General features: G+C 41.8%; 2 protein-coding genes across 4 annotated transcripts in view; one reads left to right on the top strand and one right to left on the bottom strand.

The window, feature by feature from the left end:
- Window positions 1–1,122: 1,122 nt before the first annotated feature.
- On the bottom strand, window positions 1,123–8,485 carry fkbp7 (FKBP prolyl isomerase 7). The gene is made up of 5 exons (XM_086145356.1): window positions 8,352–8,485; window positions 6,354–6,620; window positions 5,029–5,180; window positions 2,982–3,109; window positions 1,123–1,611 (listed from the first exon to the last, which is right to left on the bottom strand). Exons 2-5 carry the CDS (start codon window positions 6,557–6,559, stop codon window positions 1,450–1,452), a joined length of 648 nt encoding a protein of 215 aa, XP_086001482.1. The 5' UTR covers window positions 6,560–6,620; window positions 8,352–8,485; the 3' UTR covers window positions 1,123–1,449.
- A 149-nt stretch (window positions 8,486–8,634) lies between these two features.
- The window catches only part of LOC147234726 (glutaminase kidney isoform, mitochondrial-like), a 30,715-nt gene continuing 23,359 nt past the window's right edge, over window positions 8,635–15,990 (top strand). For all 3 annotated transcript variants that reach the window (XR_015106040.1, XM_086145348.1, XM_086145349.1), the window contains exons 1-2: window positions 8,635–9,048; window positions 15,656–15,752. Coding sequence is in view for 2 of the 3 variants with exons in the window: in XM_086145348.1 (XP_086001474.1) it covers window positions 8,744–9,048; window positions 15,656–15,752 (402 nt within the window). In the remaining variant the exon portion in view is untranslated. The remainder of the gene's footprint in view (window positions 9,049–15,655; window positions 15,753–15,990) is intronic.

Here is a 15,990-nt window from a genome sequence, read left to right as displayed (position 1 = left end):
CTCTTTTCACTCGTTTCTCAATGGCAACCCACTGAAAAAAAGTTTATCTATATACCATCACCTTCTTGACATAATTATTTTTTGACTTTTTTTTCACCCAAATCAACTACTTATTCAACATATTTCTGTTGTTTTTTTTTTCTTAAAAAAACATGAGAAACATATTTTACGCAGACAACAACATAGTTCTATACAGTTAATGTAGCATACTATAATTTTATGTCATCATTGTGGCTCTACTCCAAACTCCTCTCGGATGATTGAACTTCTTACCCTATCTCTAAAGGAGAGTCCGGCCACTCCGCGGTGGAAACTCATTTCAGATGCTTATATCTGCAATCTCATGCTTTTGGTCTCTAACCATAGCTCATATACATACATATATACATATATTTTAAGTGAAGAAAATCAAGTCCTGTTGCCACGACAAGAAGATTTTGACAAGAACTTACCATGACCTGAATGACTGAGAACCTCTACCTTCTCATTCACACACCTGGGCAATTTTGGACCCCCAAAGAACCTCCTGTGTGCTATTGGACCATGGGAGGAGGAAACCAAGGAGAATGTGAATCCTCTAGAAAGGCAACCCCTGTCGGAATCCAACTATGAACCTTCTGGCTACTTGTCTGAACAAACATTGCATGTAATTTCATGTGGAAACAACACCAGCTAGTGGTTGGATTGTGGTTCTGTTGCTCTGCTGACATCTGGAAGTGGACGAGGGCTAGACATTCAAGCTAAAGTGACATTGTTGAAGTGCAAGTTCTCGCGAAAGGCGTCTTCCTTTTCAGCGGTAATCTTCTACAGCTTAAAAATAATGCGTTTGAGCAGGTAGAAAACCTTTATCACAATCGATCTAAATTCTGATGCAATAATAAAATACAGCAAATCTTAAGCGAACATATTTATCCTTGGGTTTTTACAAACGTTTGATAAACTCACCTTCATTTGACCATCAAAACTTGTTTGGGAGGAAAGGTGTGGCAGCAACCTCTGGCTGTAGAAGATGCAGATGTCTTGGTGTCCCTCCGTCAGCTCCCTTTACACCTTCTGAAAGGCTAAATGCTTGCAAAACCCCTCCGGACTCCACAGAGGGACTCTTTCTTCCAAAATAAAACTTTATTGAGAACAAAGAAGTGCCTAAATCTCGCCGTTTGCAGGAGCATCAAATCACAACGAGAACATCACAACACAGGGACGAGGGGAAGGTCATCCTCCGATCAAGGGTGAGGAACTCTTGATTTCAGGTGTCAGTGCCTTTTATTTAAAAAAAAGTCTCTTCACAATTGTCTCATCGCACCAAAGTTGAGAATCCAAATTTAAAAGAAAAGGAAAAAAAAAGAACCCACAAAAAATTTCAAAATAAAAGCCCAGGCTCCATTGAAAACTCACTGGGGATCCTCCATGCGCTTCTCAGACGCGTCTCCCTGGAAACGACCTCTGACCCTAGAGCTCGTCGTGCTGGTAGATGTTGTACTCATTGACGCTGATCTTTCCGTCTTGGTCGTTGTCGCTCTTTTTGAAGATGTCATCCAGGATCTTCTCGTAGAAGGTCTCCTCGCGCTCCTTCCCATCCTTCTGAAACTCGATCTTTAAGTAATCTCTTATCTGCGGGGGGGGTGGGGGGAAACAGAACCTCAAATCAAATTATCATCATAATATTAAAAATATAGCAAGTGGAATCTTAAAATGAAAGATGGGTATTGTGTGTGTGCGTGTATATACATACACACACACACACACACACACACATAGACGCACACACACACATTCATATGTCATAAAGACCAGCGGCTACGGCTCCCTGTGGCTTTGGAAAATAAATGATATTATTAAAATTCATCAATTTTAATTCCTTTTAATGTAATAGTGAATTTAAAGAAGATTGTGGTGATCTCGAAATACTAAAATGCAATGTTTATAAAAATGCTGTTAGAACGACAGTTGCAAGATAGTGACATGACTCATGCGTTTCCTAATATGGGGAGTCAAACAGGCATTGATTATTTTATCTGAACGTGACATTCACATTTTTTCAAAGATTCAAACTGTTTTTGTTGCATGCATGGATGGAGTTTAATTTTCTCTGTGGCAGTTTATCAATTCTATGACTGCAACACACAAGATCAAGACAGTTTGATCTTCACTGGGTACGAATGGCTCTTTGAGCATTGAAGGCTGTTCATGGAGTTGATTTGAAATAATCGAAAACAAAGAGTGGAACAGTTAGGTTGAAAAGTGTATCGTAATTTCTGGACTATAAAGCGCTATTTTAATCACACGCTTTGATCACTGCGGCTTTAACAATGATGCGGTTAATTTATGGATTTTTTTTTTTGGACTAATGTATTTCATACCACCAAAACATTTAGCCTGGTCACATCGGACCAATGAAATGACCGTGAAATTCTGAGGTGTTCAATTTCGACACCAAAGGAAACGACTTAGATAATTTTAGTGCGTAGGAGGAGGACCAAGATAGTAATCAGCTGGAGTAGGACAAAGCGGGGATAGAAAATGGACTGATTGATGGACTTTTCCTTATGTTATTTATTATGAATCTTTTTCATCAGTGTTACAGGCACTGTTTGGGGAAAAAAAGCATTTCCATTACATATTAATGGATGTTACTGGCATGTATTAAACGTGAAAAAAATGTTTCCGTCTTACATTTTTCTATGAAAACATCTCATGTTAGAATGTGGACACCTGCGGCTTCTAGACAAGTGCAGCATATATATCATTTATTTTTAGCCGGCACGGCACATATTCAGGCGGGTTCAAAAGCCTGGAAATTACGGTCGTTTTGTCACCTTCTTTGCTTTCAGGATAATGATGGCATTTGGAATAAAATATTTTTGAAGGCTAAACATTCTCAGAAGTGCCTCATGGAGGATAATCATCTGACAAGCGCTGGATACTTTCACAAAGTGAACCCTCGGGAGAAAAGTGGTGCTTGACAACAAAACTGACGTCACCTCTGTCTTTGAAAGGACTTTGTCCTGGTTGGTGTCCACCTTGGTGAAGGCCTCCAGGCTGCGGGGTCCCCGCGACACGGAGAAGACCTCCACCTCGAACACCACCGTGGCGTTGGGCGGCACCGGGCCTGGGAAGAGGACGAAGGAAGTTTGAGACGGAAACAACAGGCCATGTTTGCACGGTGTCCGCCTGACCCGCCTGACCGCCAAGTTGCGGGAACTGTTTTGGTTGGTCTCTGCGTTTCTTTATCGGCCAAAAACATTCAAATAGCAAATAGCCGGGATTAGAATGAGAGCTTTTCAGGTTTCGACATTCCAGTTGCTCATTTTGTTCCCGCGGGGACTCTTTGCCCCAAGATTTTAAATCACAGTTTGATTTGGGTTAGGAAATTAGTAGGCCGGCCAAATAAACAAAACAGGGAGTGTCGGGAGACTGGACGAGTAAAGACATGTGCGTAATAGGACCATTCATTCATTTATAATATTTTATGATAAGGCGGGGTTCACCCTTTATCATCACCAGTCTATCAGTGGGCCACATAAGACTAAATATCCATTCACTCACTCATTCACACATCATGCAGCAATGTAAACTGTTCATTCTCTCATTCAAGCAACAGGTTTCTCCAGTTTCCACCCACAGTCCAAAAACCTGCAGCAGGTTCATTGGAGGAAATGGGAATAAATGAACCATTCACTCAGTCATTTGCACGTCTGGACAATGTAAGGTCTCCAATGAACCTCCTGCATGTTTTTGGTCTGGTGGAGGGAACCGAAGAACCTAGAGGAACCCCACACAGAACCAGGGAGACAATGCAAACTCCACACAGAAAGGCGCCAGCGTAGCGCTAACATGCTAACATGCCAACATGCCAAAAATGTATTAAATAGCAATTCATGCTAAACCCAAGCTCACGCATGCAATAAAAGAAACGCCACCAGCTGAGGATAGAGCGTGAAAACCGACGAGAAGTTTCCGGGAGGCGGCACGCCGCTCGGCTGTTAGTTCTGGAAAAGGTGCACGGGTGAAGTGGAGAACCTGGGAGTTTGACGCATGCTGACGGCCGCATGCCGGGCAGGTGCAAACACTGCGAGGAGGCGCTGTGTTGGTTTAAACAGCTGCGAAGAGAAGACAGGACAACGTGAAGGCCGTGGTCGGTGACCCCACCAAGCACTCGCTTTCCTCCGTCGCCATTGGTCGATACTATAATGAAACCCTTCCTGTTGATGAGAGTGACTAAGCGGCTGGGTTTTTGCCAAATGGTGGGATTAGGCTGAGCGAGACGGGCCCACATGAACTGAGCTGGTTGCCAGGATACTTATATTTAGCCCGTAGAAGTAGAAAATACACCGCTACTTTGATATTACATGTTATTTTGGCCAATATCCTGAAAAGAACCGCAAACCAGAGTGCTGTTTGCACACCCAAAGACAGAGTAACGTCCGACGGAATCGCAAATTTGGAGCGAGCATTAATTCCAAATGGAGCGGGACGTTTAAATAACAGGTAATAGATGGAATAAACTGAAACCGCTCGAAGGCTGATTTCAAATCAGTGTGTTTCACTGCTTCTACACAGGTGATGTTAAATAAAAAAAACATTGATTCTACCACAGTTATTCTAATTGTATTTTTTTCTTGTATCTTGTATCTATCTACATTTTCCTTACTTAATTGCCTTTCGGCTGCTATGACAATTTAATTCCTCCCTGGGGATTGATAAACTCATCTATCTAAGATAAGATAAGTTTATTTATAAGTTTATACTTTATTGATCCCCATGGGGGAAATTCGTTTGTCACAGCAGCACAACAATAACAATATCAATACATATAAATACAAATATAAATAGAAGAGACAATTAAAAGGACGAAGACAATAATGAGGATAGGAATAAGAATAACAGAATGACAAGGATAAAATATACAGGATGAGAATGGAATGACAACAAGGGTAAAAAAAAAAAAAATCTGTCTCTTCAATGATCTACCTACATATAACATTTTATCCAGCTTTCTATCTATGACTCCTTGCGGCATCGCTGTACCTTTCCCTTCCGTCCCAAAGGCCAGCGAGGGTGGAATGGTGAGTTTTCGCTTCTCGCCGATGCACATGCCCATCATGCCGATGTCGAGGCCCTTGATGACCTGTCCCACGCCGAGGACAAACCACTGGGGATGTCCAGCCTTGTCAGACCGGCTGGAACAGAAGGGCAAGACAGTAAGAAATTGTTAGGCTGCGTGAATTTTATCCGTCCAAAGGGGTTCCTGAAACACAACCATTCACTCTGTCATTCACCCGTCTGGGCAACTACAGGTGAACCGACTGTGGGGGGAAACCAATGCAGACAAGTGATGCTAATGGAATGGCATCAAGGAAGTATTAGCCACTGTTTTCTTAAAAAAAAAAAAAAAAAAAAAGTTTGAAAAGACTGCCATTAACATTACATTTAACTTTGGAACCGTATATATATTTATATGACATCGGGTGGATCGATGTCATATTGACCCCTAAGGATTAGGACCTGATAATCCTCACGCGCACACATACCGCACATGTATCTACACATGTAACGTGTGTGTGATAATTATTATTATATATGAGCTGATGAGCTTAACACAATAGTAAGATCATTTATATATACACACACAAAAAAATCTATAGATGTGTGTATAATTAAAAATATATAATAATGATGATCATATATGAGGCTAAAACACAATATCCGCGTCATTCATATATATATATATATATACAGGTGTGTGTGTACATATGATGTATATATACAAATAAAGTGTGTGACACACCACACTATATATATAAACACTTTATAGCCTTGACTTTGACACTTTATAGTTTTATTTGTATTTCTTCTCCCCTGTTTTTTACTGTTTATACAATTTCCTACTATTATTTATTATTGTTATGTTTTACTTGAAACAATTTCCTCCGGGATAAATAAAGTTGTTTTTATTCTTATATATATATACATATATACACACACACATACACACACACACATATATATATATATATATATATATATATATAGAATTAAAAGTGACAGAGGGCCTTCAAGAAGAAGAGATGATGGTACCCCCCTCCCCAACCTGGACTCTTAGAGCCCTATAAACGTGTACAGTCTTATTATATGTAAGTAAAATTGTGTTTTATCTACATTTATTAAGAATCACAAGAAAGAAAGGCCTCACACCCTGGAGGCATGATTCAGAGTGAAGTTACTTAGTGAAATAAGTCTATAAAACTCCTCAGGACCCTGTGATTTTCTTTGCATTGATCCTAAAAAAAAAAAAAAAAAAAAATTAATCGGGAAAAAACCCCTCTGTAAAACTCAGCAGAAGCCTTGCAGACCTGCAGTAGAACTGGGAGCCGTCCTGGTCCAGGAAGCCGTCGTAGTGGACGTTCATCAGGTCGCCTCTCTTGCTTTTCTTCTCGCACTGGTCGGGCATGAACACGACCTCGATCTTCACCTCCCCGTCGTGCTCCTCCGCCGCGGATCCGAGCCGGAGCAGCCCGGGCGCCAGGAGGCACAGGGTGCAGACCGCCAGCTTCCACATCACCGCCGCCCGCTGCAGTCGTGGCAACTTCGTGGTCCTCCGAGGACGTGGAGCCGTGGAGCTGCAGGAGAAGCGTGGGTATATTGAGGCCCTCAATTTAGACTGTCAGGTGTGACACCCCCCCCCCCCCCCGACCCCTTTCTCCGTGTTTTTTCATTCACGAATCTCTATCTGCACTCGAACAGCGTCGTCAATAAAACACCGCCAGTTCGACCCGGGAAAGTTCGGCGGTGGTTGGCGTCCCGGGCACAAAGCGCGAAAAAGTTCAGTGCCTGACAGACAAAATTCGCGGCGAATTTACCCATGATCATGACCGCTTGAGGAAAAACCTTACAAACCCACTTCAAATTCAAGATTAACCTTTGGGTATTTTGGTTAGGTTTGGCAAATTCTTCATGATTTGGAGTTGTTCCATTGGTTTATTTTAAAGTTTAGACCCTTTTCTATTTCCACTTTATTCTACATTTTGTGAATGTGTTATCTTGACCTTTAACATACATTCCCACTCTTCTGGTCCTTTCTTTTCACTTTCAGGAAACTTCCACGTGTTGTTAAATTGACATCTATTTATTGAATTGCATCATCATTGTCTGCAGTATCTTTCAAAGTTTGGTGCCCTTCTTGGAAAAATGAGTTGTTACGTTCCGTGTGGGCTTTAACAGGAAATTTCTTGAGGATTTTACATGCATCATTTCATCTTTGTTTACTTCCTACATCTCAAAAGAAGCCACTTATCTATCAAGGCCTGTATTGACACGTTATGCAAATGAATTTGCATTTCTATTCCATTGTGTTCCCTGTGTAGAGACAATAATGTGCGTGATATACTAATATTATCTTAAGATTTTGAATGTGAAGAAACAACTTTGTTTGCTTGTGTAATCACTTGGTATTGCAATCGGTGTGTCCCTTAGGGGACTTGGTCGTCCTTGTGTAATTAATTGATGGTGACGATTACATTATTAATTTAGTTCTTAGTAGTTAATAATATGTTGTTATGTTGCTGCTCAAGCATTGAGCTGACATGGTTACAAAAGTACCTGAGGCTTCAGTTGTGCTTGATACATTATTATGTTGTACATTAACAAGTGTTGGTGCTGGACGCAGGGATCACAAAAATATCCTTTTGCACGACACCACTACCACTACCACCACTCTCATCTGTGCTGTATATATATTTTTATGTATACTTCCTTCAGGAAACCTTTCCTGTTACCTATTAGCATTTGATTGTTCCGGCCTCATCATGATCACTGTTCCCCCGGTATCCTCTAACCATGTGCAATGATTTTATGTGTAAATATTTATTTATTTTCCATAGAATTTTATAGATTTTGATGCTTTTTTTAAATTTTGTGCCCTTTGAGAAGGAGCCGCTACTTCAACAAAAAGGACTTTCCCCTTGGGGATCAATTCTGATTGTGATTTCCTCATCCCCTGTACAAGGCATTTCTGTACATCTTAACTTCTTCTTGTTAGATTTTTTTATCCTAGTGTATATAATAGCCATAGTCTTCGTAGTGTTCATTTTGTATCCATATCCTTATTTACATATTCTTATTACTATTTGCACACTTTTTGTGATAATTGAATTTCCCACCCGTGGGATCAATAAAGTCTATCTTATCACTTCGATGTGTATTGAGAAGTAGGTAATATCTGAGATGCAGATGTTACGTAAATAACAACAATAATAATAATAATGACAACAGCAACAACAGAACAGCCATATACACTGTAATAGAAGAAAACTGCGTAGTAATTCAGGAAGTGAGTTGTTATGGCAACGTACCAAATCTGTCAGAAGCCAATCGGCTGGCATTAACAAATCAATATTCAGTTGGTATATTTAGAGAGTCCTACATATTTAGTAAATGACTAACTAGAGATAAAAACTATGTAAATACAGTCGTTTTACTCGAGTACTCAGGAAATACTGCAAGCAGACGCGCTGTCGACCGCGCTCCACAACAGGAAGTAGCGCATACGTCATCAGCACCAGCCAATCAGAGCGGCCAGGGCGTGAGCGTGCGCCCATATTTATAGCTGGATGCCGGTATCTATGAGTCATCGCCCGTCAGACATTCGCCGCGCTGGTCTCTCTTTCCCCAAACCTTAGCTTACGCCACTCGGACGGGTTTTGAACCCATAGTTTTTCTTCCCCGACCGCTCGACGGGATTGAAATGTTACAATTTAGGTTCTCGACAGTACTGAAGGAGTTGTTTGAAGCCCATCTCAAGCGTCCCTTCCCCGGCTCCAGACGGGAAGCGACGTGGTTACCGACGTGCCGCCGCTCCTTCGGCGCCGCCTCCGTCGGACCCCGCAGATCCGCGTCGAGCCGACCGGAGCACCCCTATGCCGCCGCCGCGCACCGCCCGCCTCTCCGCGCCGCGCAGTTCCGCTCCTACTGCGCGAAAACCGAGGGCGCCGTGGTGCTGGACGAGCAGCTGAAGAAGGATGTGGTCGACAGCGAGGCAACCGGTGACAAGTATGTTACATTTAATTTTTTAATATGCTAACCGTCGGTATGGGCGGTATATGATCCCAAACTCGGCGTTGATATCGAATCATGACGCATACCCTCCCCTCCGCCCCCGCATCCACCAACACCCACTTTAAAAACCGCTAAAAGGAGACCAGAAACTACCCAGTGACGACGGGGACCCTCAAAAAACTCAAAAATGACTTATTCGGAATGTCCCAAGAGGGCAGCTAGCTTAACAGTGACGCACCAACGGCGCAGGCACGGAGATTGGGACGGTGTTGCGCTGCCTGCCTAAAGTGGTTTAAATAGCTAAATAAACAACACACTTACCAGGCTTTTGGGATATTAACGTCGAGGTTGGCCATTTTTAAACATTTTTAAATTCAACCCATTTATCAATGATGAAGCGATAAAAAACGCAAGCGGTTCTATTCGCCTACAGTGGCCGGGAGGTCTCAAATCAATGACACTCAACAATTCATGACAGTGAAAAAATGTTATAGCATGAAAGTGCTTGAAAGCAGACACACACATTATGAAAAGCATTCTTAACTAAACTTAAAATTTAAGTTCTAATGTGTCCGGTAAATTGCCTGAATCTACTTTTGTTACAGTGTGTGTAGTGTGGATTTGACATTCATAGCCCTTCAACAATTTTTATGCTATGGTACTGACACTGGCCTTTATTTATTTTTTCTTCACAATGACTATGAAAGGAACTGTTTACTGTAGATTTAAAAGTGATCTCTGTGTTGCAATAGGAGTCCTGCAGGCACTGTTTCTGGCAGTTTCTGTGACCTCTCCTATTTCTTACTGAGTTGCTGCTTATGGTCAGAAAGGGGCCTCTCTTCAGAAATGACAGTATCTTCTTTCTGCCCTCCAAAGCAAAAGACAAGCCATAGCTACCGTATGTGCTTTTCTAGGTTATTAGCTATCTGCTATACAGACATATAATATTCAATTTTACACTGACAGAACCTAATCCTCTTTGCATCTACAGCCTCTGATCCAGTAGTAATTCCACTTGCTCTTGTGATCCAGAGGCTTTGGCAAAAACTCCACGTGTCCATAGACCTCAAAAGTAGCAGTCATTATTTTAGATAGAACTACCTGGGAAGTTCATTCGTCAAAAATGCGAGGTGAAGTGAGGTTAGGGCGTGTTCACGGTGAATCTCACAAACAAGAAAATCATACCAGAGAACAATGAGTCAAGCTGGCAAAGAAGAACATAAACAGTCACAGCAGTATTACAAACTGTTAAAATATTTGACCTTTTGACAAAGGTGGAAAAACAGGGACAAGTCTTGACACCACCTGAGGATTGTAATTTAGTGTATCAAACAAAATGTACAGAAGAAAAAAATAATTGAATTCTTAAAATCCTTAATCAGATAAAGATAAACAAGATAAACACCAATGAATAGACCTGAATATTACAAGGTTATTTAACATCAATATTGAATTTACAAAAGTGTACTTTGAGAAAGCATCTATTATGTTTGTATTTTCCATTTCATTGAGGTTTCTTTGTTCAAGGTGCCACAGGAGTACGGCATTAATCCTGCACTGAAATGAGTAGAGCACCATCGGTCTGTTAATTACTTGGCTAGTATTTTGCAAAGGGTTTGAAGCAAATTGCGTAATACTTGAAGGGAGTTCTGCTAGGCAGAGGCATCATACTGTCCTGCAACGATTACCGTGCAAATATCTCTGGGCTGGACTTGTGAGATGTTCAGCAAATGGGGGATTTTTCTGTTTTCATTCAGTCGACGTTTAATCGCTGCAACTTAAAATGCATGGACATCCCTTTTTTGGGGAAAAGTCCTAGCTTGGGTCATCACACTCAGTGATTCATTCAGCTTTTTTTAGCACAAAGGTGCTGCTGAAGATGACTCAGAGGCACAGGACACACGCCGGGAGGAAGTGTCACCGACTAATCATGCTTTCACTGCTCTTAGATATTTCTCAAAGTATGAAAACCATGGCAGGACGTCCACTTTGATGTATTGTATAAAATTTCCTCCATTTTGCAGTATTGTGGAGCAGTATTACATTATCTTTTATTCATCTGCTACGCCATACAGACACGCAACCATCGGCCTCTTTAAGACAGAACCAAGCCCCTTCTAATTTAACAATATTTTATTGTGTATTGAATTTGCAGTGGTTCCTCGAAACACAATAAAGTAATTCCATGCTTTACTCAGTTGAGATGCATGGCACACAAAGCTATCGCAGGAGTAGTTAACCAAAATACATTTTGGAGAACATAAGTTTGTATTTGCTCTGCCTGCACATGGTCTTGTGTATTTTCTTATCAAATCTCTGCCCTTTTATAGTTGACAGGATCAGATAAAATCCATGTAACCAGAGATCGTAAAACCTTTGGAACTTAAATACCAACAGACCTCCCCCTCCACTGATATGGAATTCATGAATAAAACTGAAAGTAAAAGTAAAAAATGTTACTTCACACACACACATGCCTGCTATTAATCAGTTGCTGAAAAGCACAAGATAGTATAATGGCAAACATTCCCAATTCTAGTGCGGCCGGGGCTGTTGGTCCGTTTTGTCTTCTGACCTGGAAGCTCGGTACTGGTCTTTATGGGATGCCTCGGCGAACTAAAAAAAAAGAAAAGCTGCCTCCAGCAGCCGTCTGGATTTCACTTTGAATCAAACTATTGTCATTGTACCAGTTTTGGTGGTGTCTGACAGCCCAAAGTGTGTTTACTCAATAGTTTACCTAATTTATAATGGCACATCAGTGGGATGAAATGATGCGGTGATCTATCCCATTTACAAGTATGTATTTCTTCTGTCTGCTTCAGTCTTTCCGTCGGTATTTCGGACAGTCTTGATAAATAGCTCACAGCCGAGTGTCCTCTGTTGTTGTGACGCATAACAAAAAAGCCAGTGTGGGTGATGTAGCTGCTGGGTTACCGGAGTCAAGTTACCAAAAATGTCTGCTAACGCTGCCTTAAGATGTTTAACCTTGGGGATGCCAGTGCATTCCGGGATGATGTTCTGTTGGAACTGAAGAAGCCTCTCAGATGAGATATGAAAATGTCTTCTGTAGGAGACACTCAGTCCAAGAACCAGATAAGATTTGACACCCGATCCATGATGATAAGGTTCATTGGTTAGTTGGAGAAAAATTCCCTATTGGTCATCTTTAAACAGTCATGATAGATGTGATTATTTTAACTATTATTATTATGATTATTATTATTAACTTCAAACTACATCAATTTTGCATATATGAAGTCACAGAATAACTTGATTATTTCAACATGACTTCATTAAAAAAAAAAAAAGAATACAGTAGGCATTGGGGTTGTAACCCCATGCTTAGACTCTGCAAAGTTTACTGTACAATTATGGGTATGTTAAAACTAATAAGTCTTTGTAAGTTGACAGCTTGCGAAAATCAAAGTGAGTCAATCCAAACCAAAAAAAAGGACTTTGAGAAACCACACCAAGTCTCAGGTTGCTCAAAAGGGAACCCAGTAAACCAGTCTTCTCGGTGATGCGCGTTCACTCCAGCCCTCGACTCTGCAGCTCCTTCACTCATGCTCGTGATACGCCAGTATGACAAGCACCTCGGCACAGACCATTCTATGAGCGTCTGTTTTCTTTGCAACCGATCAAAGTATCGCCATGAGAGTAGGAGGTGGCTGCTTCAGAAGTACAAACACATTTCCGCCCACAAAGTGCAACCTGTTGGCGCTTAATGAGTCTTTCGCGAGGCTGAAGTTTGTTTTTCACAGTACTTTGAGCCAGAGCCCCCCTCCGGTTCTTGCAGATCCCGTTAACTGTCCATGGAAACGCATCGTTTACACAAATACCTGACTGCTAAGTTGCAAGTCTGAGTGCCTCCTTGTTGACTCAAGAAGCAGATGTCTGATCAATCTTTTTGCATTAGGCATGCCTGACGAGCTGCATTTTAGCCCATCTTTGTGTGTTTGTACATGTTCAGGGACAGTTACCCCAGTGGTACGTGGAGTGTTTGTTCTGTTAAGAGCAGATGATGGTGGGGGCGGTAGGGTCAGTGAAATTTTGAAATTTCAAAAAGCTGATGTGGGAAATGTGCCTCCAGCCCTGTTTTGAAACAAACACTCAGAAACTGAACAAACTGACTTCGCTGGTTGTCCGTGTTTGAAAGTCTACTGGAACTCTACTTGTCAAATCTCTGACTGCCTGTTTTTAAAATGCAAGGCCGGTCCTCTGAAAATCCCTCAGCTGGAAATGAAGTACGGTGAGTGGTTGCTATGGAAACTGTCCCATCTAATAACAGTACTGTGTATGCGTCACAATGTTCCCGACGAGCTGCAGGTAGTTGCAAGTTTCAACTCTCAATAAATCTCTGGTATGAGCGGTTTGTTACAGAGAATATTAAGACAGATTTATGACTCTGCAGAATAACCATCAGTTCACCTTCACACACTTGTAACTTAATGTCACTGCGACCTGCTTCATATGATAAGCTTTCCTCCGAGAGGGGGAGATCGATGCTTTCCATTTCAGTAACAACATAGATCTGTACAGCGCCTTCACATTTTAACTGCAGAAATATACAGTATGGCCAAAGCTCATCTTTCTGAACGAAAAAAGTTCTTTACGTTGACTTAGCTGGGCTGGAGAGTCCTGTTCCGCCTCAGGCCCCAAGGGGTCTTGGGACACATTCAAGCCCCGCCGGCTCGTTCACTTAATCCGACTTGGCTCATAAATGGTGGTGAACATGAAGTGAGGAAGTCATGTCAAACATGATGTTCAATGTCATATGACACCACCCTGTTTCCTCACGTGTATTTCCAACTCCTTGGTTTTCACGCCATCTCCAGCTCTGGTCTAAGGTGTTCTACGGTGCTTCCATTTTTTCCAGACTTGATAAAATAAATTGATCTGTCACAACTGTCGCAAGAATCCAAGATGGCAGACAAACCCTGACACTTGCTAGCTTTTCCATGGCGACTACTTATGGACTGTAATGATGGGTTCTGTATTCCACACAACCAGAAACAGTTAGTTTACATTTTGTGAAGAAAGCTAATCACCCACTTGCTATCATGTGGAGGTATGAAAATTAGTTCGCCCCCACACAGGTGACTCATAGTGATTGAGCATTCATGGGGAACACACAAAATCAGTTTACATTTATTTTTCTAGGGAAACTGAGAGGACCGTCTGCTATTTAAGCAGCACATATCTAACAGTAAACCTTCTGACCACAGCCATCAAATCTACAGGACAGAAATTATTTAGATTGGACAGGAAATCTTGGCCTTTGGTCACTTGTGGAATCACATCAGGGATAAACTGAGGTTTTCATTCAAGTAAGACGAACTAATAAATTGCTTATTGAAAGAAAGTTGACTTTGTTTGATGGGATGAGCTGAGAAGGATCTTTCACCTGTTGCAGTTTGACCGTTGTTCAAAGCTGCAAGGTATACGTGATCTTTGTGAGGCCACAGCAGGATGTCCCGGAAAACCCGCCTGGATTTTGACCTGATTTTGAAGCCTGTCTTGTTGTCCTTTCGGATTTAGGAGCCTCCTCTGCACTGAGCAGGGGTCGTTCCATTTCAAACAGCGCTGCTGTGTCACATCCAGCGTGTGAACAGACCTTCGCTGTTGGCTTTATTAATCCTTGCGTCACGTCGCGCCAGGCAGGGCCAAGGACAAGAGAATCCCAGGAATTCAGCTCTGGTCTGTCTGGGCTCCTGACTCTGACCGCCAAACACCGTGGTTTCATGCTGACCTTCCTTTAGTTTGCCAGTTTGAACACATGTGAACCCCTCTTTCGTGTCTATCTGACAAATGTGGACATCTTGCCTTGCACTTGACTTTGAGAAAGGATTAGGACAGCTTTGAGAATCAGGCTGCTGACAGTGACACCGGTTAGTGTCCAACTAACCGATCAGATATTCAAGAGTTATTTTATCGATCTAATACAGAACCTTCTGAAGGGACGGTTAGATCCCACCTAAGCACGGCATCAGGCAATCTCTGAACAATACTTAATCCCTCAGTTTTTGGCTGTCAAATGCGCAGGTTTTCATCTCCATTTTGTAAACACACCCCCTCAGTGTCTAATGCCTCCACTTGTCCAGTATATAGTCAGTGAGACTCACTGAGGTCTGACGTTAATGTGATAAGACTGTATCAACAGCTCCAGATAAGCTTCGTGTTTACTCTGGCAACAAGGCTGGGAAACTGTTTTATTGCTGCTCGTGCCGAAGAACAGCTCCGCGGCTTTCAAAAGTAATGTTGAGGTGTCACAGTCTGTGCTCATCTCAACATTAGATAGAGGATAGAAGGACAGGAGATAAAGGAGAGAAGTTTCTTTGTTTGTTTTTTTTCTTTATCAAAATTTGTTATTGACATCTTTCACAGCAAATAGACTAAATATTATGCTAATATTACACTGGTTTTAAGGTGTTTAAATACTGGCAAGAAATAATCAGTGAAGAGGCTTGAAAGTGGTTTAATTTAAAAAGGATATCTAAAAAAACCCAAACCTCTTGTTTAAGTGGCTGTGAGAGGCTTCAGGGGTTCAGAAAGAAAATCTAACATGGGTAACATGAGTCTGCTTATGTGCTTTCCTGCCCAGGAGGAGAAACGCAGGCATCCTGCCCAGTCTGGAGGATCTGCTCTTCTACACGGTCGCAGAAGGTCAAGAGACGATTCCAGCTCACAAGTTTCTCACTGTAAGTTGTTTTTGTTGCGATACCAAGTGATGATTTTTGTCATGAAACCAAGAGGGGCATGTTGGATGTTACCGGGTCCTTGATAATGACCCACCTGTCATATTGATTGTTCAGATGCAGGCTTAACAGCATGGAATTTGGTTATAAATCACCTAGATGGAGGATCTCCACTGTCAAAAATCAAAGTCAGCTTTATTGTCAATTTCTCCACATCTACCTGACATCCAGAGGAATCCAA

This window comes from Fistularia commersonii, chromosome 4 (assembly GCF_037954325.1).
Source record: "Fistularia commersonii isolate RoL2024-O1a breed Wild chromosome 4, RoL_Fcom_v1.0, whole genome shotgun sequence".
NCBI classification, from domain to species: Eukaryota; Metazoa; Chordata; class Actinopteri; order Syngnathiformes; family Fistulariidae; genus Fistularia; species Fistularia commersonii.
Note: the sequence above shows the minus strand (reverse complement) of the source record. Positions and strands in the feature narration are given on the sequence as shown.